Raw genomic sequence first — 25,580 nt, 5'->3', positions numbered from 1 at the left:
AACAAATACAAAAACCTTTCACATCAAGCCCCGTGGTATTACCATGTGCTCTGAAGGGCCATTCCTCGAAATGTCGCCGATTATATTTATTTTGTCGATGGACGAGACGAGTGACAAGAATGGCAGCCCAAGGGAGAGAAGACGCACGGAGCAGGCGACCTTCGTGGGGATGGAGCGGTGAGGTCAGCCGCTTAGATTGTTGCCATCACGGGGGACCGTGGTGCATGGTGACGACTGTGGGGTGGCCCTCACCCAGAGGTATTGTGATCCGAGGACAACGCAAACCATCCGTGTGGGTGCGCGCTTGAACGACAGAGCATCTGCTCCGCCTCTTGAGTGAAGAGTCTTTGAGAGCGGAATGGGAGTTCAAAAGAAGTCACAGCTTGTTGTGAAAGAGCCCAACGAAGAAGGTCGCTGGGTTTAATCTTCCACGAAGCTGCTCACGGTCCACCCTAAACCGCATCCACTTAACAAACCACGGCAGTAGATGCGGATGCCCTGATGCACAAATGGAAATACGGCTGTTGTCATCCTGAACACACCATAGTACAACCTGTAACGACGTAATGGCCCGATCCACAAAGATACATCACCGCGATACTCCACTCAGCTGGCTCCTGACGCGGTTGTCTGCTGGCTTGACCACCACCTGAATGTGAAATTGTAGTTGTTGCCCTGCATCGAACATCAGCAGCCATACGACAAGGAGAAGTTAGAGTCTCCAAAAACCCTCCACCACTCACCCCCAACCCCTCACCCCCCAAACCCTTCACCCCCCCACCCCTCACCCCCCCACCCCTCACCCCCCCACCCCTCACCCCCCCAACCCTTCACCCCCCCACCCTCTCACCCCCCAACCCCCATCCCTCCCCCGCAACTCTGACAACCTCAGACGTCACGTGACGCTACTGTATTTAAAGGGCGATACGACGCCACGTGTGAAGCCACGTGCCGGCGTCCAACAGCTGCACTCGCATACCGTGCGTTACGATAGTGAAGTGCACTTACTACACACAACACTCCTCCTGCACACGACACTCCTACACACAACACTCCTCCTACACACGACACTGCTCCTACACACGACACTGCTCCTACACACTACACGCGACACTGCTCCTACACACTACACTGCTCCTACACACTACACTGCTCCTACACACTACACGCGACACTCCTACACACTACACTGCTCCTACACACTACACTGCTCCTACACACTACACGCGACACTGCTCCTACACACTACACTGCTCCTACACACTACACACTACACTGCTCCTACACACTACACACTACACTGCTCCTACACACTACACTGCTCCTACACACTACACTGCTCCTACACACTACACTGCTCCTACACACTACACGCGACACTGCTCCTACACACGACACTCGTACACTCCTGCACCACGCCCGTCACGGTGTTTGTGCGTTCACGTTGGGCACTCCACCAGCAGTGGATATCTCGAACAAGTCAGCCCACTTGTGCTTTGTGGGTTGGAACTCGTGCCTGCTGAAGTTCCCCACTCCCAGGAGGAAGGCCGTGTGACCGATGGGATGTTGTAGGACTTTTCTTTTTTACGTGGAGGGTGTACAGATATGCGAGGGACTCGTACTGTGTGTATTTTTGTGTTGCCGTCATGTAATCTACAATGACGCGAATTTGTATTGTGATGCACGCTATATGAATCCGGTATATTGGCAGCTTACACTGTGCTTGATGATAATGGTGGTTTTCATTGTGGTTTCGAAAGTTTAGCATTCTGATAATGATCATTAATGTTGCAAGGGTTATGAATTGCAATGTCAGAATCGGATAGACTGCGGGAAATCCGACCAAGTGCTGTGAAGCTCTTCATCACGGATGCCCAGCAATGTGCCTCAATCATTGGGGCACTAAGGACCGTGAGAATGACATCCGTGCTCTCGGGTGTTGAACGAGTGGGGTGGGATGTGGCACTGTTCAAAAGAGACTGAGATGAGAACCTCTCGTCCTTCCGGTCCCACCAGTCTTCACGCTGCTGTACTCGCGGCACACATTCCACGGTGGAATATTTTTTTGTGGTGTTTGTCCACCATCTGTGACCCCCCCACCCACCCACCCGACGCACGGCACGAGTAAACGGTGACCGCCATGGCATGAACTAGCACGTGGTGGTTGGTGGTGGTGATAATGACGATGCTCGACGGCTTTGTGTGTGTGTGTAAGCCATCGCGTGAGCAGGCCAAGACCATCGGGCTCACTTAACGAACAAGCGGCCACCACCACCGCCCGTGGTTGTCATCACAGAATTGTAACAACGAAAGAGATATCGGCAGGGCTTTCCCGTCCGTGACCTTCCCGTCCGTGACCTTCTGACACCGGTACTGTACGGCAATGAGCCTTGCTCGTGGCAGGAGGGGACTTGTGTCCACTCGCCGTGTAGCCTGCACTGTAATTGTTGCCGATATTGTTTGTTCATCGATTTGAGCACGTGCTCCAGTGTCGACAAAAGTCCCCCCTAAAGAGATTAATTTGAACGAGCCGGCTGAGCCAATCTGCCATCTCCATCACAATTGAAAGGACATTTTACTAAGGGACTGCCCGGTAAACGTGGAACGTTCGGCCATCGTTGGTCCAACAGTTCAAACCACGTGCCAAACGTTTTCCCAACGTTCCTTGTTTACTAGTGGGTGTACATTTCGGCCACATTTACAGTTTTATAAGGTAGAACCTATTCCCTACTGTGCGGCGGCAGCAGCACTGACATTTCACATCTTCGTGATTACAAAGCGATCGCAAAATCGGGCAAGATGAGATATTAAAAAAATTACGTATGCAACAAATATGCAAAAACATTTCCGATGTACACGTCATCCAAATGTCTCACAAATAGATTATAAAAAATATTGATGGGTTTTACCCTTTCTGGCAAAAAAAACAGGAGGTTTTAAGAGGTTGACGACAAATACATTTCTTTTGCAAAGAATCAAGTCTGTATTAACCACACGTGTTTTATTTGTATGAACTCCCTCGCCTCGTATGCAAGAAGGTCGTGGGTTAGATGCCGACCCTGACGCCTGTTGTATATTTGGAACGTGCGCGTCTCTCCCCCTGGTCGTGTGGAGTTTTCTCCCGGGTCTTCTGGTTTTCCCCCTAAACGTTTAGAATCAACACACGTTTCGAGTATTTGGCTGCTATACATTTCCACATGATAAGCCACTTCGTTGAGCTATGATTTGTGGCCAGGGTGCTTCTGAAAAAGAGCCATATAGTTCAGTGGGCCTTACCTGGTAAAAAAAAAAGTTTGGATTCTCTGTAAAGCTCTGCTTCGCTCTCCGTGCCTGGAGGAAGGGAAGGCGTCTTTCCTCCCTCCTTGCCTCTTGGTGGGCCTGTATATGTATTTCTGCTGACTTTGTACCTCGTATTTGTTCACTCTATGCTGGTAGGTGCAATCCAGAGGTTGAACACGAAATTTAACACTCTTCTGAAATTCGTGGTCCGCCAGGAAGTGTCTAACTGTGTTGTTGGCCTGACTGGTTGTGCTTCACATAATGTTTCTTAGGTTTGTTGAATTCTCGTCTCTCATCTTCTTGTTGTATTTACCTCCATGATTTGTTCTTGACACCTGATGAAGATCGCTTGTGTTGTGATCGAAACGTCGTGATTGTTTTGTTTTAATATAATTTTATTGTATTTCTACCTACGTGACTTTACCGAAAAAACCAATGAGTAAGGCGTCAGCTGTTTGCTGCATGGCCTTTTGAAGAATGCTGACTAATGGCTCGCCATTAGCCTCCTGTCAATGCATCGTCGATCTATGGATTTATATTTTCCATTACGCGTCGAACTCAAGGTTTTCAATAGTAGACTTTGAAATCGGTGAAAGTTGTGCCGAGTTCTTACACTCGAGCTAATTGAGGAAGCGAGAGAGAAGGAATGCTATAAAGTATATCTTTTTTCCTTTAGGCGCTTTTGTCAATTGTTGCTGGATGAAGGCAGTTTGACCATACTTCACCAGGCTGGCCAGTGCAGGTTGAATACGTTCAGTCGATGAATTCGATGCATCCTCAGTGGTGTAGCGATTGGCGCTCGCTGCGTTACGAACCCGGCAACCCAAGTTCGATTGCCACTTGCAGCCCAACACCGGTGACGAATGTCTGCACCGGTCTTAGGTAATCTCGACCTTGAATGAGTACCTGGTGCGGCTAGTAAGCATCAGCACTAGGGAGGCAAAGACGACCGGGCGTGGTGTTAATCACCCACCCACCCGCCTCGGGCACCGTGCCAGCCTTCATTGGTACCCGCGCACAGCACTGGGCCCCCAACAGTCTATTCAAGAGGCCCTACGGGGTGGAGGGGAGGCAGCGATGAACGTTGTTGCCTGTTGAACTTCTTTCGCACCGTACGTAGCCCAGCGTTCTGATCTGTGCGTCGTTGCGGCACTTTTGTAAGATCGGTGAGAAGGAGGCAATGGCGTCTCCGCTGGGGGTCGGGGGTCCGGCGCATGAAGCCGACCAGGTGACGCTGCCCTACGCGTCCGTGCAGCGCCTCGTGGGCGAGCTGGTGCCGTGCCTGCGCCTGACGGCGGGCGCACGAGACCTGCTGCGCGTGGCGTGCACGCGCTTCGTGCGCCACGTGTCCAGCGAGGCGAACACGGCGTGCGCGCATGCGCAGCGCAAGACCATCTCCCCTGAGCACGTCATCCAGGGTACACACGGCTCCAGCACTGGAGCACTGTGTGTGAGTGTGTAACACTGGGGCACTGTGTGTGTGTGTAACACTGGGGCACTGTGTGTGTGTGTAACACTGGAGCACTGTGTGTGTGTAACACTGGGGCACTCTGTGTGTGTGTGTAACACTTGGGCACTCTGTGTGTGTGTGTGTAACACTGGGGCACTATGTGTGTGTGTAACACTGGGGCACTGTGTGTGAGTGTAACACTGGAGCACTGTGTGTGTGTGTAACACTGGAGCACTCTGTGTGTGTGTAACGCTGGAGCACTGTGTGTGTGTGTGTGTAACACTGGAGCACTGTGTGTGTGTGTAACACTGGAGCACTGTGTGTGTAACACTGGAGCACTGTGTGTGTGTGTAACACTGGAGCACTGTGTGTGTGTGTGTAACACTGGAGCACTGTGTGTGTGACACTGGAGCACTGTGTGTGTGTAACACTGGAGCACTGTGTGTGTGTAACACTGGGGCACTGTGTGTGTGTGTAACACTGGAGCACTGTGTGTGTGTGTAACACTGAAGCACTGTGTGTGTGTAACACTGGAGCACTGTGTGTGTGTGTGTAACACTGGAGCACTGTTTGTGTGTGTGTGTAACACTGGAGCACTGTGTGTGTAACACTGGAGCACTGTGTGTGTGTAACACTGGAGCACTGTGTGTGTGTGTGTAACACTGGAGCACTGTGTGTGTAACACTGGGGCACTCTGTGTGTGTGTGTAACACTGGGGCACTATGTGTGTGTGTGTGAGTGTAACACTGGAGCTCTGTGTGTGAGTGTAACACTGGAGCACTGTGTGTGAGTGTAACACTGGAGCACTGTGTGTGTGTAACACTGGAGCACTGTGTGTGTGTGTAACACTGGAGCACTGTGTGTGTGTGTGTAACACTGGAGCACTATGTGTGTGTGTAACACTGGAGCACTATGTGTGTGTGTAACATTTGGGCACTCTGTGTGTGTGTGTAACATTTGGGCACTGTGTGTGTGTAACACTGGAGCACTGTGTGTGTGTAACACTGGAGCACTGTGTGTGTGTAACACTGGAGCACTGTGTGTGTGTGTGTAACACTGGAGCACTGTGTGTGTGTGTGTAACACTGGAGCACTGTGTGTGTGTGTAACACTGGAGCACTGTGTGTGTGTGTAACACTGGAGCACTGTGTGTGTGTGTAACACTGGAGCACTGTGTGTGTGTGTAACACTGGAGCACTGTGTGTGTGTGTAACACTGGAGCACTGTGTGTGTAACATTGGGGCACACTGTGTGTGTGTGTAACACTGGAGCACTGTGTGTGTGTAACACTGGAGCACTGTGTGTGTGTGTGTAACACTGGAGCACTGTGTGTAACACTGGAGCACTGTGTGTGTGTGTAACACTGGAGCACTGTGTGTGTGTGTGTAACACTGGGGAGCGGCAGTGCATTGGTTAGCGCACTCCGGTACGAATCCCCCGACCCGGATATCTGAACCGGTCCTCATCCTTCCCTAGGTCAACTCAGCCTTAAATGGGCACTGGGGAGGAAAAAAACGGCGGAAATGTTGTCCACTCGCCCTCTCGGGTGCCACGCCGGTCTCAATAGCTGTTCGCAAACAGCGCTTGCCCCGACCAGTCTGTTGAGGCTGCACGGGGTCGAGTCTCTGTCTTGACGCGAGAGCGGCGTTTGCGCGTGCGTCCGTCTAGCACTGGAGCGCCTGGGTCTGGCGGGCAGCATGGGCGAGCTGCGCGCGTGTCACGCCGAGTTCCGTGCGCTGGCGCTGTCTCGCCGCCGCCGCGCCACCCGTCGCCTCGAGGCGCTTGGCGTGCCGGAGCCGGAGCTGCTGCGCCAGCAGCAGGCGCTCATCGAGCAGGCGAGGCGCGAGCTGTTACCCCCCACACCCCCTCCCCCCCGGACCCTTTCCCCCGCAACGCGCGTGCAGTCCCATCATCGCCGTTTACGCTCGAGTATTTAGCACGTTGTGCCGAGTGGCACTCGGTCGCGTGCACAATGCGCGTGATGCTACTGTGCGAGGAGGTACACTAATAAAGCAAACGAGAAGCAACCCCCTCTGTTTTATTAGCAGCGTCATGGCGCTCACTTTGGCGTGAATGCGGTCGTGTTAGCATGGAGCTGCATGTGCAACACGAGTGTGTGTGTGCTAACCCTTTCCCGTTCCGAGGCGACTGCAGGTTGCAGGCTGGGATGTCCCGTTCACTGATAAATCTCGGAACGCGTAAGCGGTTAGCTTGAATTTTATTTGGAGAGGCGGCGTAGCGCCGTTGTTTTTCAAGACATTGTACTCACCGTAGAGAACTGTAGCGACACGACCGCACTCTACGATCGCTGGCGCCAAACTGTGCCACACGCCCTCCCGCATGGCCTTGTGGAAGCTTCGATACCGATAAAAGTTCTTTCATCTTCGTTTTTCTTCTGGTTAAGTACATGATGACGTACTTGTACGCCATCGGAATGGGCAAGCGGCTGGCGCCGTTATCACAGCACCAGGAGCACAGAACTCTCCTTTAGCCTCAAACGTTCATGTTTCAGAATGTTGTGATCAAAACAGCAAACGTTAACGGTGTAAAGGAGTACATGGCAAAGTGGAACCGTGCTCTTTATGAAGCCAACCCACACCACGACGCTTCGAGCAAGCAGAATCGCAAAAGCACATTTAGTCCTCGGACCTAAGAGTTCCCAACCCATTCCTCTCTCCTGGCCAATGCCACTTGAATCTCCCCAAGGGGTTTTGTTTTAGCAGACCCCAGTTTTACCAATTTAATTTCCCCAGGGTTTTGTACTCTTCACCTTCCCTGGCAAATCAAAAGGTGAGTGGCCTCGCACTACGCAAATCGGGGCAAACGCTCGTTGCAAGCTCGTGTAAACCTGGCGCTTCACAAGCCCCTGTCCGTGACAGCGGGCGATGGGGAAAATGCTCCACATTCAAATGATCAGTCATTAACCTGTCGTGGGCTGGAGTGTTCTCATTATTGATCAATTGGGTAAGGTTTGTGTGAGCGATTTATATGCAGCTCACATTTGTCTACTCAAAATTCGCCGTATGCGGTTTGAATTTACTCATGCGGCTATGCGGTCGGACGTGGGACAACATTGTGTGGACTGAATGTGCTACCCAGCAGGCTGTGCGGTCTGACGTGGGACAACATTGTGTGGACTGAATGTGCTACCCAGCAGGCTATGCGGTCAGACGTGGGACAACATTGTGTGGACTGAATGTGCTACCCAGCAGGCTATGCGGTCTGACGTGGGACAATATTGTGTGGACTGAATGTGCTACCCAGCAGGCTGTGCGGTTGGACGTGGGACAACATTGTGTGGACAATGTGCTACCCAGCAGGCTATGCGGTTGAACGTGGTACAACATTGTGTTGACTGTGCGCTACTCAGCAGGCTATGCAGTTGGATGTGGGACAACATTGTGTGGACTGTGCACTACTCAGCAGGCTATGCAGTTGGACGTGGTACAACATTGTGTTGACTGTGCGCTACTCAGCAGGCTATGCAGTTGGATGTGGGACAACATTGTGTGGACTGTGCACTACTCAGCAGGCTATGCAGTTGGATGTGGGACAACATTGTGTGCTCTATGTACTGTGTGTACCATATTCTACTACTCTGCACGCAGCGGTCATCGTGCGGTTTCACTTTGTGCGCCGTTTTATTGGAACGCATTTACCGGATGAAGCGAGGGAAGCCTGCACTCGGGTACTGGGCGATTCTGGCTGGGTGGCGTTGCGTCTTGGCACCCTATTCACAATTAGAACGGCATGAGTTTAAATCTCAGCTGAGGGTAAATTCAGCCAATCATCCCTCTGGGAGTTAATACATTCAGTGATTCTTCGTGTTTTTTCGTGAGAATTCAAGGTGGTTGTTATCCGGCAGGCTGGGTCCATACCGTATACCTGGTAAACATGGAACATTGGGCTGACGTTTGGCGATCGTTTGTCCAACAGTTCCAACCACATGCCAATGTTTGCCCAACGTTAATATTTACTGGGTGAATGACATTTTCCCTGCCAGCTCAGGACCGCCAATGAGTTGGATGAGCTGTGTAGAGACGTGTTTTGAAGGTTTTTGTTTTAAATAATCCTTGGAACATTGATTTATAATCCCTAGAACATTGATGCAACAAGTGCATTGACCGTCAAGTTGACCAAGCATAATGATAATTGTTTGAGTAAGGTCAGTTAATCCAATGCAGGCCATGGACTTGTGCGTGCCTGAGTGTGCTCATGCCATGGACTCGTGTGTATGTTGAACTTCTTTCGCACCGTACATAGCCAACCGTGTTAATTGGAGGTGCAGGGAACTTGTGTGTGTGCCTATGTGTGTGTGTGCAAACCACGGACACGTGCGTGCCTGCGTGTGTGCAAGCTACGGACTCCTGCCTGTCTGCGTGTGTGAGTGTCTTTGTGTGTTTGCGTGTGTGCGTGTTCGTGCGTGTGTTTGCGTGTCTGAGTGTCTGCGTGTGTGCGTGTCTCCGTGTGTGTGTGTGTGTCTTTGTCTCTGTGTGTGCGTGTTCGTATGTGTGTGTTTGCGTGTGTGCATATGTACGTTGTGTCTGCGTGTCTGAGTGTCTGCGTGTGTGCGAGTGTCTTTGTCGTGTGTCTGTCTGTGTGTGTTTGTGCGCGCAGGCCCGGCAAGAGCAGACAGAGGTGGCTCAGCACGACTGGCTGCAGATCCAGCGCGCCGCCGAGCAGGCCCAGCGCAGCTCCACCGCGGACAGCCCCGGCGAGTCCTCGGGGACCGAATACATCATCGACGAGGACGACGATGATGACATCACAGACGACTAGACTGCGATGCCATCATTGTGAGCGAGGGAACTGGGCGGAAGACGCGCAGCGGCTGCGTGATGCCGAGTCGTTTTTGTTGTTGTTGTTGTTGTTAATTTGGTTAGTGATAGCTTTCGAACGTCTGACCAGGACGTGACGGTCCGCATGGTGGTGGTTTTCTCGTGCAGCGCAGCTCGACGCGATCGTTTGCAAATTACCCGTAGGGAATTTAACCGTCGGATAATTGCAAAGCAGCCCATCGGTGTGAGGCAAGTGTGTGACGTTCACTCAACACACGCAAGTGTCTCTCGTGAAGCAAGACTCGGCGAAACAATAGCGTGCAGTCGAGCAAGTACAGACGACACGGGTGCCTAGATATTGAGCACCGGTAGGATGGTCTAAACATGACAAACAGTAAAAGCATAACACTCATTCGTGACGATCAATGAAATCGCACGTAGGGGGAGGGTAAATTGTCACATGCTTACCGTTTACTAGGTGATTAGTCACGAACCGTTCGCTGAACAAGCACTAAGAGAACGGTGCACGCATGCCTGTAGACACATGGGGTTGTGTACTTATGTATGTAAAAAAAGTAATAAATGAAAACCCACAAATACAGAAATCTATGGGGAAAAAAACCCCACGTGTTTCTTGTGCAGGCGTCTCGCTTGAGTGACCCGATGGAGTGGCGCCACCCCAAATGCGTTGACTTCCTTCTGGATTACATCTAAGTGACGTGCAAGTCAACGTTTGTGAAATATCCACACAGGCCAAGTTGAGATTCCAATGGCAGTCCCCCGTTCAGTGAGTTTCCCCTCTCTCCGATACATCAATCGGAGCATTCACGCAGCTTCTGGCAGCGATCCTGGAAGTTTTCAGCAGGAGCGTTCCTATTGCATTGTTGCCTTTACTTTCACGCCCTCTGTCTTCACCGTCGCTTGTTCGGGGAGAGCGTGTTGCTCAATGCGTCTTCTGCCTAGGCCGCTTGTGTAAATTCAAGCTGAGAACGGTCGTGGGGCGTGCGTTTTTAGTCCGGCAGTGCGGAGGCAGCGACGGTTGGTGGATCGCGCGTGTTGAGAAACTCTCTGACGTTCGTTACGTTCAAGATGAGACTTAAAAACAAGACTATTGTTGAGCAGGGTCCTATGTTGTGACGTTTGGGCAATTCCATGCAAGGCCGTTTGGCAGGAAACCAGAGCACTTGGAGAATGTGCATGCATGCGCGTTGAGAACACTCGGAGCTCAACCCAAATTGACTCCTCGATACATTGCCGTGTTTCCATCACTAGACTACTGCAGGTGTTCCAGCAAAAGAGACGGGGGAAAGTTTTGCATTCAAAGGCAAACATTTGTCATTAAAATGTTAGTGTTGGACAAGCGCTATTATCAAGCACATGCTGACACTCATTTACGTTTTTGAACGAGCGTGATGATGAAGCCGACAGTAGCTCCGGCTTGCTACCATTTCTTATTAAATCGGAACATTGCTAGGACCTTTTTGCTTTATAAATTGTCTGCTTTGAATGTCCACACACAGCCAACAAGAACAACCGCCATTTGCTACGAAGTAACGGTGACGTCACCACAGCACCTGTGCCAGCCTATATGCACTTTTAGGCTACGTGAAGTGTCGAACGCCCGCTGGCAGGTCATGGACAGACCCAGGTGCCATGGGTTGACTGGCCGATGCACAATCTGTGCCCTCTACAATGCCAACTTGCTGTGTTTTAGCCGCCCGGCGCTCCACTCATTGTTGTGAGCGTCACTCCTCTGCCCTCCTTTGTTGCCGGAGGGCGGTTGCCTCCAACTGCCCTGTAGCATCCTTCACGACTCTCCTCCACAGAGGCCAATCTTGACACCGCTGTTACCAGTTATTGGAAAGTCCATATCCTCTTGCACCACATAATTCCATCTCTTTTCTAGCCCGTGCTGTGTCTGTTTAGCACCCTTTATCCAACCAAACAAAAGCTGTATGGGCATGTGTGCTCCATGACCCAGCCAACGCAGCCTTGGCTCCTGGAAGAGCTCACCGATGGGACTGTCCAGATCTTTAGAGGATTTGTGAACTCACAAATCCAGCCTGGTTAAACCCAGGATTGATCGTAAGCATGGCAGCCTGAATGTTTCTAACTGGCGAAGATTAGAGGGTCCACATTTCGCAAGCATAGAGAAGGGAGGACATGACTGTGGCCGACAGAACCTGAAGCTTTGCATGACCGGGTAGCTTCCATACAGCGTTACATCGCTGATGAAAAGGTAATGCCGCTGGACTGATTCGGAGCGACACCTCTGCTGTCAAACTGGAACTGGCTTTTGCACACTGCCCAGGTATGGTGGAGTGTTCGATTACACTACCCAGTCAGGTGCTTAGTTTTGGAGCGGCTGATGGTATGGCCTCGCCTCTGGATAGCACGTTCCAGGTTCAGCGGCAGCGTCTCCAACCCTTGGTGAAAAGCAATGACTAGATCATCAGCATACATAACATGGTTGACCAATAGGGAGCCATTTCTCGACCGCACCGGAGCATCGATCAGCCTCCCTTTGTATCTGTACCAGATGGAAATTACTCCGGTACAGCCGCCATGGAAAGCTCAAACTACGTGGTCGAAAAAGGTGTTTTAAATAATGTAGGGGCCAGAGGATAATAATGTCGCACCCCAAGGTGAACAGGGAATGGCTCTGACTTCAGGCCTCGTCGCTTTACCCGGGCCCGCTCACCATCATGAAGGTCCTTAATGATTGTGAGCCGAGTGTCAGGGACTCCGAAAGCATGAAGAACAACCCAGAGCCGAGAGGCCTCTTGATGGTATCATAGTGCCTTGACCAGGTCAATAAAGCCAGAATGAGTTGGAAATATCCACGGTTTACCCCGCGATGCGCCAGAAGTCGGCAGTGTCGTGAGCGAGCCATAGCAAGGCCTGTGCCTTGTACTATAATTGTAAGTGTGGGATTACTCTCCAACACACAACCGGTGTGCTGAATTAGTAACGAATTGGCATGTTTTGTTTACGTGACTAACCTTACTAATTGGTTGTGTCGGGTGGGTTTACCGACATAATTATATGATCTTGCCCAAACAAAAACCTGTATTGTGTACGCTTGCTGTTGGTTGTGGCTAGTGTTGTTATTGTAGTGGTGTCGGTTCGTTGGTGGTAATTGTGGTTGATGTTAGTGGTGGCTGTTGGTGGTGATATTTTAATATTGATCATGGTGGTGGTTGACGTTAGTTCCCGTTCACGGCCAACACTGGTGACGATAATCTAGACCGGCCTCCCCTAGGTCCACTCGGCCTCAAATTAGTACCTGGTGCGGTGTGTGAAAACATCACCACTGGGGAGACAAAGGCGATCGGGCGTGGTTGTTGGCCACCGACCCCCTCGTGTACCATGCCGGCCTTCATTGGTGCTCGCTAACAGCACTTGCCCAAACAGTCTGTTACGGCTATATGGGGGATCTTTGTCTTTGGTTGACGTTATAGGTCGTGGTGTTAGTTGTTGGTGGTGATGGTTGTTGTTGATGGAAGTAGTGGTTGTTAGTCGTGATTGTAAGTGCCTTGGGTTTAGCTGGTGGCTGGTGGTGATTATTGTTCGTTCTGGAATTGGGCTTGTTGTTGTCGTGGTGTTTTGTGCTAGTCGTGTGCTGGTGGTGGTAGTTTGTTGTCGGGGGTATTGTTGGTTGTTTGTTTTAGTGGTGTCTGTTGGTGTTGTGGTAGTAGCGGTGGTGTATTTCTGTTGATTGTTGGTGGCTTCGTTCGTGTGGTGGTGGTTGTAAATGGTGGTTGCTGTTAGTTGTGGTGTTGTTTTTGAGGTAATTGTTGTTGGTTGTGTAGTTGTCGTTGAGGTGATTGTTGTTGGTTGTGGAGTTCAGATGATTTGCTTATCAGCTTCAATATAGTCTCTCTGTTCACCAAGGTACCTGTACCTAACACGATAGCAATCATTGAAGACTTGGTCCAACAGAGACTGAATCCTGATGTACCAACTTTGGTGAGGCGCTGTCTTACCAACATTTACTTCATCTGCAATGGTACATTCTACAAACGAAATGAAGGCACCCCTATGGGTTCTCCCTTATCACCAGTGGTAGCGAATGTCTTCATGGAGAAATTTGAAACAGATGCCATTCTGACATCCACCAAACGTCCTTCCCTGTGGAAGAGATACGTAGATGACACTTCTGCCATCTGGCCACATGGCCAGTCAGCACTGACCCATTTTTCAACCACATCAATTCCATACACCCATTAAATTCACCATGGAAGTGGAAAATGATGGCAAGCTACCATTCCTGGATGTTTTGATCGAGAAGAGGCCTGATGGCTCTTTGGGACATTCCGTCTACAGGAAAGCCACCCACACAGATCCCTATTGAAAGCCTGACTCCCTCATCAAAACCACACCATAGGGCCCGCTGCATCTCCGACCAGCGCCACCTAGCCAGTGAACTGGAGCACGTACACCAAGCCCTGAAGATGAATGGATACTCAGACCGCACAATCCCCAAAGCTGTAGCCCCAACCATGGGGAGACAACCATCTGAGGACCCAATCAAAACCATCACCTTGCCATACATGGCATGTGTTACCAAAAAGATTTCCAAAATCTTTAACAAACACAAGATCCAGGTCCGATTCAATACAGTACACAATCCGTGATTTTATCCCATCTGTAAAGGATGTCATCCAGACATGCAATACCCTGGTGTCTACAAGCTAAGTTGTGTCTGCGGCAGCAGTTACATTGGGGAAACGAAACGACATGTCTCGGACCGTGTTCGCGAACACAAGGCAGTTTTAAAACACGGCAGAACCAATACCTCTGCAGTGGCTGATCATTGTTATAATGCTGTGGGCTCGCACGATATTGTTTTTTTCCGAGACCAAGGTACTCTGCAAACCTTCGGGCTACCATCAAAGATTTGTTCATGAAGCCATCCAGATGTATAAACACAGACAATTTCAACCGAGAAGATGGGTATAAGGGGCCGTCCATAAATTACGTCACGCGATTTTGGACGATTTTTGACCCCCCCCCCCCTCTTCACACGGCGTCACAAAAAGTCAGACACCCCCTCAAATATGACGTCACAAACCTCTGCCCCCCCCCCCCCCCAAAAAAAAACTGCTTCAAATCAAATTTTGATTTAAAGCTTTCGCGACTGCAGTAATTCATATCCTTAGCTCTTTCGGTAAAGTCACGTTGAAGGGAAACAACAAAACAATAAAATATATTGTTTTTTATATATTTAATTGTTTTGTTGTTTCCCTTCAACGTGACTTTACCGAAAGAGCTAAGAATATGCTTAAAATCACTTTAAACTATTGTCATTGTAGTACGTATTTAATGTGGCGCTGCACTGATGTTGTAGGATACAATTTTTAATAAAAAGTCTTTAATTAAGCAGAACGTACTCTTTGGTTCTATTCGGTAAAGTCACGTAGATAAAATATAAAACAACAAAAATCACGACGTTTCGGCCACAACACAAGCGGCCTTCATCAGGTAAAGGGATCAGGCTGTCTCGAGGACAGCGCTGGAGTGAAACACAGCCACGCTCAGACCGCGGACCTTTAAGCTGTGTGTGAGGAAACAAGGTGCATTGACAAAGGAATTAGCATTAAAAAATTTGCATTTTATTGGCCAACTTAGCATAGAGGTGGTGTACGTGCGGGTGGACTTGCCGTTTGGCGCGGGGGGGGGGGGAGTTTACCTATTGATGGTGTGAAAAGGGAATTTTTAAGAGCTGCGAAAGTTTGGGGTACCACTACTTGAAAAATATACTGTACCATTGAAAATTATATTCTTAGCTCTTTCGGTAAAGTCACGTTGAAGGGAAACAACAACAAAATCCAGAATCTGCTCAACGATGGAAGTTACTCAAAAATAAAAAGAATGACCCTACCAATAGCCTAGCGATAAAAACCAACAAGATCATCACAAGTTCGACCTCCTTAATCGACCCAACTAAACGTCCCTCCCTAAAACCTTCTGCTATAAGACCCCCTAGATTCTATGGTCTTCCCAAGATTCATAAAGAAGGCACCCCACTACGACCCATCGTATCCACGATCAACTCCCCTACCTATAGACTAGCCCGTTTTCTGTCAGATACCTTGCTGCCTTTCACTGGCAAGACCGCCTCAGCAGTACTTGACTCAGCACAATTGGTCTCGGAGGCGGCGCCGCCGCAGCGGCATGGTGCTGGAGACGTGAGGGGAGACTCCGGCCAGAGACATGGGCTCCAGGATCAGGTACAGGGCTCCAGGCTCAGGTACAGAGACTCCAGACTCAGGTACAGAGACTCCAGGATCAGGTACAGAGACTCCAGACTCAGGTACAGAGACTCCAGACTCAGGTACAGGGCTCCAGGATCAGGTACAGAGACTCCAGACTCAGGTACAGAGACTCCAGACTCAGGTACAGAGACTCAAGATTCAGGTACAGGGCTCAAGGCTCAGGTACAGAGATTCCAGACTCAGGTACAGAGACTCCAGACTCAGGTACAGAGACTCCAGGCTCAGGTACAGAGACTCCAGACTCAGGTACAGAGACTCCAGACTCAGGTACAGAGACTCCAGGCATAGGTAGAGGGCTCTGTGAAGGTTGTAGAGTCTTAAATTACAAGCATACAGCTCCGTATCCCTGCGTTCACCTTGTAAGAAATGAGTGGAAGAGATACCTCCTAAGAACCACCTCATCAGTCACTCTCAAGACTGCATCTCCCTACAGAGTTTCCTGGGCTTTCCAAGTGAACAAATTCAAATATATTCACGCGCACACACGTACAAAAAAAACATGGACATTATTTACAAAATATACTTTGTAAAATAGTAAGGTTGAACAAATTAACAAAGTATGGACATCTGAAATGTGAGTTTTTTAAAGGTTGGTTGATATCACGTATTCTGTCAAATGTGTAGCATTTGTTTTGGAATATTGTACCATTACAGGTAAAAAAATGTTTTCTTGATATGACCACTTTGATCAGAATATTTATTTCGACTGGAGGAATCCGATGGGCTGGCGGAGGCAGAGCGGCTGGTTGTTTTAAAGGGCAGGGCCTAGGGCATGGGTTGACAAATATGTGGCTCTTTAAGGACTGCTGTTTCGTGACGTCGTTTATTAAGGACCCACCGTCTCGTATTCACCACACAGTGCATTTCGGCTCTTGAAATATTGAGTTTTTTGTTATTGAATTCTAAAACAAGTGGCTCTACTTGTTATTTTTTGGTTTGCTGGCACCTGTCCTGGGGGAAGGGAGGATGAGGTTGTTTTCAGAATGCTCATGAAGGACACAACTGTGACTCCATAGAATAGCTTTGAATTAACAGCATAACGGGTCTTTCAGACTTGCTTCAACATGATTCGTTTGTTCATGCCGACATTACCGAGTGATGCGTTGTATACTGTGCTGTGTTTGCACAGAGGCCCCAACTTGTTGAAATGAAAACGGCTAGGTTGGCACAGTGGGGAGGCACGGGTGACGATTCATCTGCCAGTGATCTCAATCAGTCAAAGCCATGGCACCTGGGTCTGTCCCGAGACCTGTCAGTGAGCCTTCGACACTTCACGTGGCCTCAAAGTGCAGCTAGCCTGGCACAAGCGCCGTGGTGACCTCACCTGCACTTAGTGGCGAATGGCTGCTGTTTTTCCTGTTTACGTGTTTACACGTGTATGCGTTGACATGTGTGTGTTTCCACGTGGGGCGAGGGGTAAGTGTAGCGGTTAGCACGCTGCGCTTTGATTCCCGCTTACGGCCAACACCAGCGACGATTACTTGAACCGGTCCTGGGACTCACCTCGGTCGACGCAGCCTCAAATGAGTACCTGGTGTGGTGTGTAAACATCGCCACTGGGGAGACAAAGGCGGCCGGGCGTGGTGCTGGCCACTCACCCCCTCGTGTGCCGTGCCGGCCTTCATAGGCGCTCGCTAATAGCACTTGCCCCTACAGTCTGTTAAGGCTACACGGGGGATCTTTTATCTTTATATTCTTGGTTCTTTCTGTAAAGTCACGTAGAAGGGAAACAATAAAATAATAAAAATATAAAAAAATTCTCACGACGTGTGACGGTTTTCACACCTGATGATGATTGCTTGTGTTGCAGTTGAAACGTCGTGAGAATTTTTAATATGTTTATTATTTTCTTGTTTCCCTTCTACGTGACTTTACCGAAAGAACCAAGAATATGAATCCCTGCAGTCACGAAAGTATTAAATAAAAAATATTTGATTTTTGTTTCCACATTGTGTGCGCGTGTTAACGCGTCGTGGTTACACGGTGCGGAGTTCACGCGCGCAAAGAGATCGCTTCGAAGCAAATTCCGCTGTCAGTCAGAGAGGCATCGTCTTCTTTGCGTGTAACGTTACAACATAACTCAGCAGGCAATACGCCAACCTTGTCCATACATCGCTCCCTCCATCTACCGGTTTGAAGTGTGTTTGACACATCCCATCAGCCACACGGACCTTCTGGGGGAGCGAATACTTTCAGCAGAGTTCATTCAATGCGCGTACACAATCAGTGCCGCCGCAGTTTTGAACCGCCAGGCGGCGGTGGGTGCGGTCGTTGCGTTGTGTAATAAATAATTTAAGTTTCTTAATTATTATTACACGCTTTTTATTAACTCTGTCTATTGTTGTATCCTCAAATCTTGTAACTCAATTTTTACCCACTTCCCAATGTGGTATCGACTGCAAACTTGGTATGCTTATATCATACTGATGACAATACTGTAGTCTATCATTAAAATAAAAAGTATATATATTTTTACAAATTCTTTTTAATGTTATTTTTTTGCTTGGGTCTAATTGTCCACGCTCAACTGATGTTGGCTGTAAAGCACCACGGTCCCGTTACGTTGTGGCGAGCTTCGATTCCACTTCCTAGAGTCGTGGAGTTCTTTCAATACTAGTGCAGTACATTTTATTAAAGCGTGTATAAAAAAAACATTACTTTTACAGTGTGGTACGCAACTGTAAAATGAAGACGTTACTAATGTAATATGTTTATCACTAACGGCAGACAGCCACAACAGCGCAGTGGCAGGACCCCGGGGAATCTATCGGATTACTCAAATGACACAACTCGATTTTGTTTCGGTTTAAAAAAACAATAAGTTAATTATTTCTTAGGCGATCCCAAAGTGTGTGTTCACGTATATTCCTATAATTCAGGTGAGCCATCACACAAGCTGGCCATGTCAGCATGAGAGTGGCACGTGCGATTGATCACAAAGACCAATGAATGATGAGACATTCTGCGTACAACGTTTGGGAAACTCTCGCCTTGTTACAACAACAACAATGATGATGATGACAAGTTGTCCTGTGGCCTCATGTGCGGCATTGCGTGTGTTCCGCCACTCTCACCTGGTCTGTCAAAGACAAAGTTCCCCCGTGTAGCCTTAACACACTTTAGAGGCAAGTGCTACAAGCGAGCACCGATGAAGGCCGGCACGGCACACGAGGGGGTGGGTGTGGCAAGCACAACGCACGGACGCCTTTGTCTCTCCAGCGACGATGTTTACACACTGCACCAGGAACTCGTTTGAGACTGAGTCGACAGTAAACACAACAACTATCAATGACCATCAACAACAACCACCTCAACAGCAACCACCACCAGCAGCACGCGATCAGCAACCACCATCAGCACAAACTACCACAACAGCACTAACAACCACCAGCTATAAACCAAAGCCGCTTTTAATCACCAACAACTGTAATTATTACCAACAACCACTACCAATGTCAACAACCACCACTAACCACAACAACCATCAATGGTCGCCAACAACAATTACATCTATAACCATCACCACCAACAGATAGCAACCACCGCTACCTATAACGTCAACCACTACCACGAACAATAACAAAATACCAACAACCACCAATAAAACAACTATCAACACAACAACCACCACCATCAACCACCAATAAAACAACCACCATCAACACAACCACCACCATCTACCACCAATAAAACAACCAAAAGTTTCAGCCACCACCAATAAAACATCCACATCCAACACAATGACAACCACCAGTCAACACCAACAACCACTACCAATAAAACAACCACCACAAACCGATAACAGTATCTTTCATCGTCAACTACCACCGACTACAGCAACAACCGCCAATACGACCAACATCACGCATGCACCATCATCGCACGCTTATATAGGGCACCGGTGGGGTTCTCTAACGAATTCAAATCACAGCCGAGCACGAGGTGCACGCGGCAGCGTCGCTGGTTGGATGGCTCGCACGAGCACACGGAACACGAGCCACGTGACCCGGGACTCGGAGAACGAGCCACGTGACCCGGAACTGGGAGAACGAGCCACGTGACCCGGAACTAGGAGAACGGGCCACGTGACTGTTACGTCACCGCGTCGTCACGACAACCAACTCGCGCGCTCACGACGACGGATCTCCAGGCTGTGTCCAGGCAGGCCTCAACTCTGGTCCCGTTCGTGGTTGACGTGCGAATTGTTTGGAGAGGCAAAACTTAATTGGTGTTAGAACACAACGGGAGGGATACAACAACATTACCTCGTCACCACTGTTGGAGAGAAGTCCCGTTTTGGAAAGAAAAAGCGGTAAGCGACCCTACTTGTACTACTACTACTACACTGGGCTTGTAGTGAGTGACTCGGGGAAAGAGCCTCCTTGATATTACAGACATAATCATAGCACCTAGAGTAATCATAGCACATAGAATAATCATAGTAGAGTAATCATAGCATGTAGAGTAATCTATAGCACGCAGCGTAATCATAGTGTATAAATAATAGCACGTAGAGTAATCATAGCACGTACAATAATCATAGCACATTAAATCATTATAGGGCGCAAAGTAATCATAGCACATCATAACACGTAGAATAATCATAGCACGTAGAGTATTCATAGCACATAGCATAATCATAGCACATAGAATAATCATCGCTGGTTGGGTGGCGCGCAGAGTACGGGGGTCACGTGACCCGATACTGGGCGTGCCTAACTCTCGATTTAAAGCTTTCGTGACTGCAATGATTCATCTTCTTTGGTTCTTTCGGTAAAGTCACGTAGAATAAGAATAAAATAATGAATTGATTAAATAAAATAACAATAATATTCTCACGACGTTTCGGCCACAACACAAGCGGCCTTCATCAGGTGAAGGGACGAGACTGTCTGGTAGGACAGCGCTGGAGTCTCGTCCCTTCACCTGATGAAGGCCGCTTGTGTTGTGGCCGAAGCGTCGTGAGAACATTATTGTGTTATTATATTTTATCAATTAATTATTTTATTCTCATTCTACGAGACTTGCTAGCACAAATGATAGCTCAACAAAGTGGCTCATCGTTTGGACATCGATAGCGGTGGCAATGGGCAGAGAGGCTGGGGAATGTGGAATGTGCGGCACGCCTCACGCCTGCACAGAGGAGTTCAGGGCCGTGAGCATGGAAGCACTCTATCTGCTCCTGCTGCTGTTACTGCTGCTGTTACTCCTGCTGCTCCGCCTGTTGCTGCTGCTCCACCTGCTGCTACTGCTCCTGCTGCTGCTCATGCTGATGCTGCCCCTGCTTCTGCTGCTGCTCCACCTGCTGCTGCTGCTGTTACTGCTGCTGCTCCGCCTCCTGCTGTTGCTGCTGCTCCACCTGCTGCTGCTGCTACTTCTGCTGCTCCTGCTGCTGTCCATGTTGCTGCTGCCCCTGCTTCTGCTGCTGCTCATGCTGTTCCTGCTGCTGCTTCTGCTGCTGCTGCTCATGCTGATGGTGTTCCTGCTGCTGCTTCTGCTGCTACTTCTGCTGTTGCTGCTCCTGCTGCACGGTTTGGCTGCTGCGAGGCCTCTCATTGGGGAGTCGTTCTCCTCACTGAGACATTTCCATTCTAGATTTGAAGCTTTCGTGACTGCAAGGATTCATACTCTTTGGTTTTATTCGGTAAAGTCACGTAGGTAAAACAAATTAAAATAAAATAAAGCTTGCGTTGCCTCCGAAACGTCGTGTTTTAATTGTTTATTTTATTTTAATTTGTTTTACCTACGTGACTTTACCGAATAAAACCAAAGAGTACATTTCCATTCCTCGCCTTGCTGCCAGTGACGGATTTGGTTTGATGGGGGCGTGCACGCTGCTATTGTTTTGAGTGCCCACCCTCTTTCTAAGATTCATCTTCCCTATACTGGTTTAATACCACCACCACCACCACGGACCCTTGCCCAATGCCAACGCTCCACTGTTATTTATAACTGGTCGTATTGGTTCTAGTCTTTTTACGTGAACTACGAATCGTGGCGCGAAAACGTAAACACGCCACGTAACTGCATTTGGTGATGTTTTGGCTTTGATTACCAAATTTAGCAATCTTGTTTACCGTAACGCAAGCGTTTTACATCTTTTATGACCGTAAAGTTCTACAGGGACTCCTCTAATGAGGAAAATTCGACTTAGAGATACGAACAAACCTGTCTGTACGTCCAGTTTGCCTGTTCGGACCGAAAGTCGTAAGTTAAACCGCCGCGCAAGAGATGGCATTGGTGGCATCTGCAGAACTTGAAGAACCAGTGGCATCTATGTTTATAGGATATTATAAACTTTTAAAGCTATTCTCTTATTTAGTGTACATGTCGTACAAAATGTTCGGAATCGACAGGAGTAAGTTGGACTTACGAACAAATCAACTTATGGACACACCTCTGGATTCTGACTCGTTCGTAAGTAGAGGAGCCCCTGTATTTCCAAGATCGCCCACGTTAATGGGTGCCTGCTTCACTGGCACAACGAGTAAAGGTCGAGTCGCTAAACGTGACCCCTTCTCTCGCTCCCCAGGCCATGGCTCCCCAGCGCTCCTCGTGCCTCGTGACCGCAGTGCTGCCAACGCTGCTGCTACTGCTGCTCGTCGCCCGCCCGTGCGAGCCGTGCTTCAAGTGCACGGAAGCCATCGCGGTGCCCCTGAAAGCGCTGCTGAACAGGATGGAGATCGACAGGCCCTTCATTCGCACGAAGACGTACAAGGGCGTGCAGAATATTATCTCCAAGCTGCTGGGAGAACATTCCAAGCGCTTGATCTGTGAGTCACCCTTTTTACCTTCATTTCATTTTTTTACTCTTTATATTTACCAACTGAGGACCACTGAGCTATATAGTTATTTTTCAGAAGCAACCTGGCTAGCACAAGTGATAGCTCAACACAGTGCCTTATCACGGGGAAATTTATAGCAGCCAAATATTCTAAGCGCGTGATGTTGATGCTAAATGTGGAGGGAAAAACCGGAGGATCCGGAGAAATCCACGCGACCACGGAGAGAGTGTCACGTATGCTCCAAATATGAAGGTGTCAGGGTTCGGGATTGAACTGACAACCTCCTGCATACCAGGCGAGGGAGTTAACATCTCCTAGCCACCGCAACGCGCTCGTTTCCTCACCGAGGTGCAGTACGAGGACAGCCTGTGTCTCGGCACGTCACATCAACTGACAGGCCCAGAGGCATGCGGTGCAAAGAGTAAATATTTCATCAGTTTAACACGTAGGAGGCTTTTGCGACCAATATCATCCATAGTAGAGGTTTTTGGGTTAGATCGTGTGAATATAAATGTGTCGTTAAACCCGCCACCACCCGACACAGCCAATTATCAAGGTTTGTCAATGTTGTGGGTTTACTCTCCAACACACCGGTGTGCTATACTAGTGACGAATTGGCCACGTTCTGTTTACGTGACAACCCCTTACTAATTGGCTGTATCGGGTGGTGGCGGGTTGAACGACATATTTATATTCATGCGATATACCCCAAAACCTCTATTATGAGTATATATATACACACACACGTGTCTGAGATGTGTCTGCAATAGAGCTGTAAGACACGTATCTGAGAGATGATGGAAATGTATGCTCGAGATAGTGGATGTGTTAAAAATGAAATTTAGTCCAGATCTGTTTATGCAATGCATGTGTTAGACAGAAGAGGAATGTAAGATGTATTCAGAAGTGAAACAGAATAGAGATGAGAGGTATTCAGAAGACATTGGAGGATGAAGATGCGTTTCAGAATATATGCAATGCCCACCGCAACAATCAGAGACGCCTCGAAGACTTATCTTTCAACTCGGCGCGGCTTTCATGACAACTCCTCAACGATTCGTGAATGAGTGGCGTGCATCACCACCATCACTGTGGAGCCTAACACTGAACATTAAACTCCGCACACACCGCCCAGTCACTGCCACCAACTCTCCTCTCCGTCCACGTGGCCTCTCGGCCGTGTGGCTGTCCCCCTGCCCTCCCCCTTCGCCCCAGGAGGCCTCCCCTGTAAACGCCGCCCGCCGCCCGGGCGGCTCATGCAGGAGGTCGGAGGTTCGATCCCGACTCTAACGTCTGCTGTATATTTGGAGTTTGCGTCTCTCTCTCTCTCGCTCCCTGTGGCCGCGTGGATTTTTATCTTTTTACCTCCACGTTGAGAAACGTGCTTCCGAGTATTTGGCTGAGAGAAGTGTCCACGCGATAAGTACACTCCGTTGAGCTATCACTTGTGGCCAGGTTCGCTTCTGAAGATAAGCTGCGTAGGTCATTGGGCCTTGCCTGACAAAATAAAAAATAGTTTTACATTTGGGGCCGTCCATAAATGACGTCACGCACCTGGGGGGGGGGTCAGACATTTGTGACGAAGGGGGGGGGGGGGCTTGAGAAATGTGACGTCACATCAAAATGCGCAACTTTAAATAAATATAGACAACACGTTCTACTTAATTAAATAGACTTTTTAATAAACGTTTTCTCCTACAACATCAGAGTGCAGCGCCACATTAAATACGCACTACAATTGCAATAGTTTAAAGCGATTTGAAGCATGTTTTATTTTGGGGGGGGGGGCAGAGCTTTGTGACGTCATATTTGAGGGGGGGGGGGGTCTGACTTTTTGAGACGTCGTGTGACGACGGGGGGGGGGGGGGTGGTGGGGGGTCAATCGTCCAAAATCGCGTGACGTCATTTATGGACGGCCCCTTTCCTTCTCCCCGCTCGCTTACCCCCTCCGTTGGTCCTGCCTCTTCTCTCCCCTCGCACTGCCCTCTCGCCTCCACACCACTCCCCCCGTCCCTTCCCCCTGTTGTATTCCTACACTGGCCGTGTCCTCGCGCTAACACCCATCACGCTGCCCCCTGTCGTCTGCACATCCACCGGCCCCCTCTGGCCATTCGCACCCCCCCCCCCAGGGCTTTCCATTCCCCTCTCCTCCACCGACTGTCCGCCGGAGATCGTTTCGCTCGGCTCGACCGCTCACGGCCTCGAGTGACCTCGTCCCTCCCCTGCTATTTCCTGCATACAGGATCGGATTATTTATTTATACTGGAGGAATCCGATGAGCTATGAAGCTCTTTTTCACAGATGCACAGTCACCGTGCCCCTACTCCTGCCCTCTGCTGGCTCCACACCCCGGTCTCTTAGATGTTCCATGTGCCGACTCGCTTGGGTGATTACATTGATATATTATGGGAATATTTGGAGAGATGTTAATTTCGAAGAGAAGAGAGATACAGTCATCAAGAGAGTTAGAAGATTATTTACATTTGTAGCGAGGTATGAAAGAACCATAGGAATTAGAGGCAGTACCGTATTTTCCCGCATATAACCCGCGGGGTATACCACTTTTTACAAACAAAACAAGACCCTGCGGGGTATATGGAGGTGCGGGCTATCTGAAATTTGTTTTACACAAATCGTTATTTTTGCAGGGTATATGCGTCTGCGGGGTATATGCGTATGCGGGCTATATGCGGGAAAATACGGTAATTAGAGAAATATAAGACGTAGGTGAGAGGCATTCAATATAAATGTACAGAGGTATAATTACGTTGCATTCGTCCTTTGTCTCTTTGCATTTGATTGTCTCATCCGGCGTACATCATGCGTCTCTATCTCTGTGCCTGTCTCTATGTATGTACACTTATCTGCGTGTATCCATGTGTCTCTCTCTGTGTCTCTATGAGCCCATCTGTTTGTGTGTCTCTCTATAACTGTTTCTGCTTGAGTGTCTGTGTGTGTCTGTATCTCCATGTCTCTCTCTCTCTCTGTCTCTATGAGCCCGTCTCTCTATA

The 25,580-nt window shown here is 49.1% G+C and overlaps 1 protein-coding gene across 3 annotated transcripts; it reads left to right on the top strand.

The window, feature by feature from the left end:
- Positions 1–874: 874 nt before the first annotated feature.
- On the top strand, positions 875–10,982 carry LOC116938957 (protein Dr1-like). 3 transcript variants are annotated; one of them, XM_076069315.1, is made up of 5 exons: positions 875–980; positions 2,231–2,370; positions 4,442–4,697; positions 6,397–6,563; positions 9,346–10,982. In XM_076069315.1, exons 3-5 carry the CDS (start codon positions 4,460–4,462, stop codon positions 9,505–9,507), a joined length of 567 nt encoding a protein of 188 aa, XP_075925430.1. In that variant the 5' UTR covers positions 875–980; positions 2,231–2,370; positions 4,442–4,459; the 3' UTR covers positions 9,508–10,982. The 3 variants fall into 3 exon arrangements, with proteins under 3 accessions (XP_075925430.1, XP_075925431.1, XP_075925432.1); XM_076069316.1 differs by having other exon boundaries at positions 884–980; positions 2,216–2,370; XM_076069317.1 differs by lacking the exon at positions 2,231–2,370 and having other exon boundaries at positions 890–980.
- Positions 10,983–25,580: the final 14,598 nt, after the last annotated feature.

This window comes from Petromyzon marinus, chromosome 24, assembly GCF_048934315.1.
Source record: "Petromyzon marinus isolate PM22_M1 ecotype Great Lakes invasive population chromosome 24, UKy_Petmar_22M1.pri1.0, whole genome shotgun sequence".
Taxonomy (NCBI): Eukaryota; Metazoa; Chordata; class Hyperoartia; order Petromyzontiformes; family Petromyzontidae; genus Petromyzon; species Petromyzon marinus.
Note: the sequence above shows the minus strand (reverse complement) of the source record. Positions and strands in the feature narration are given on the sequence as shown.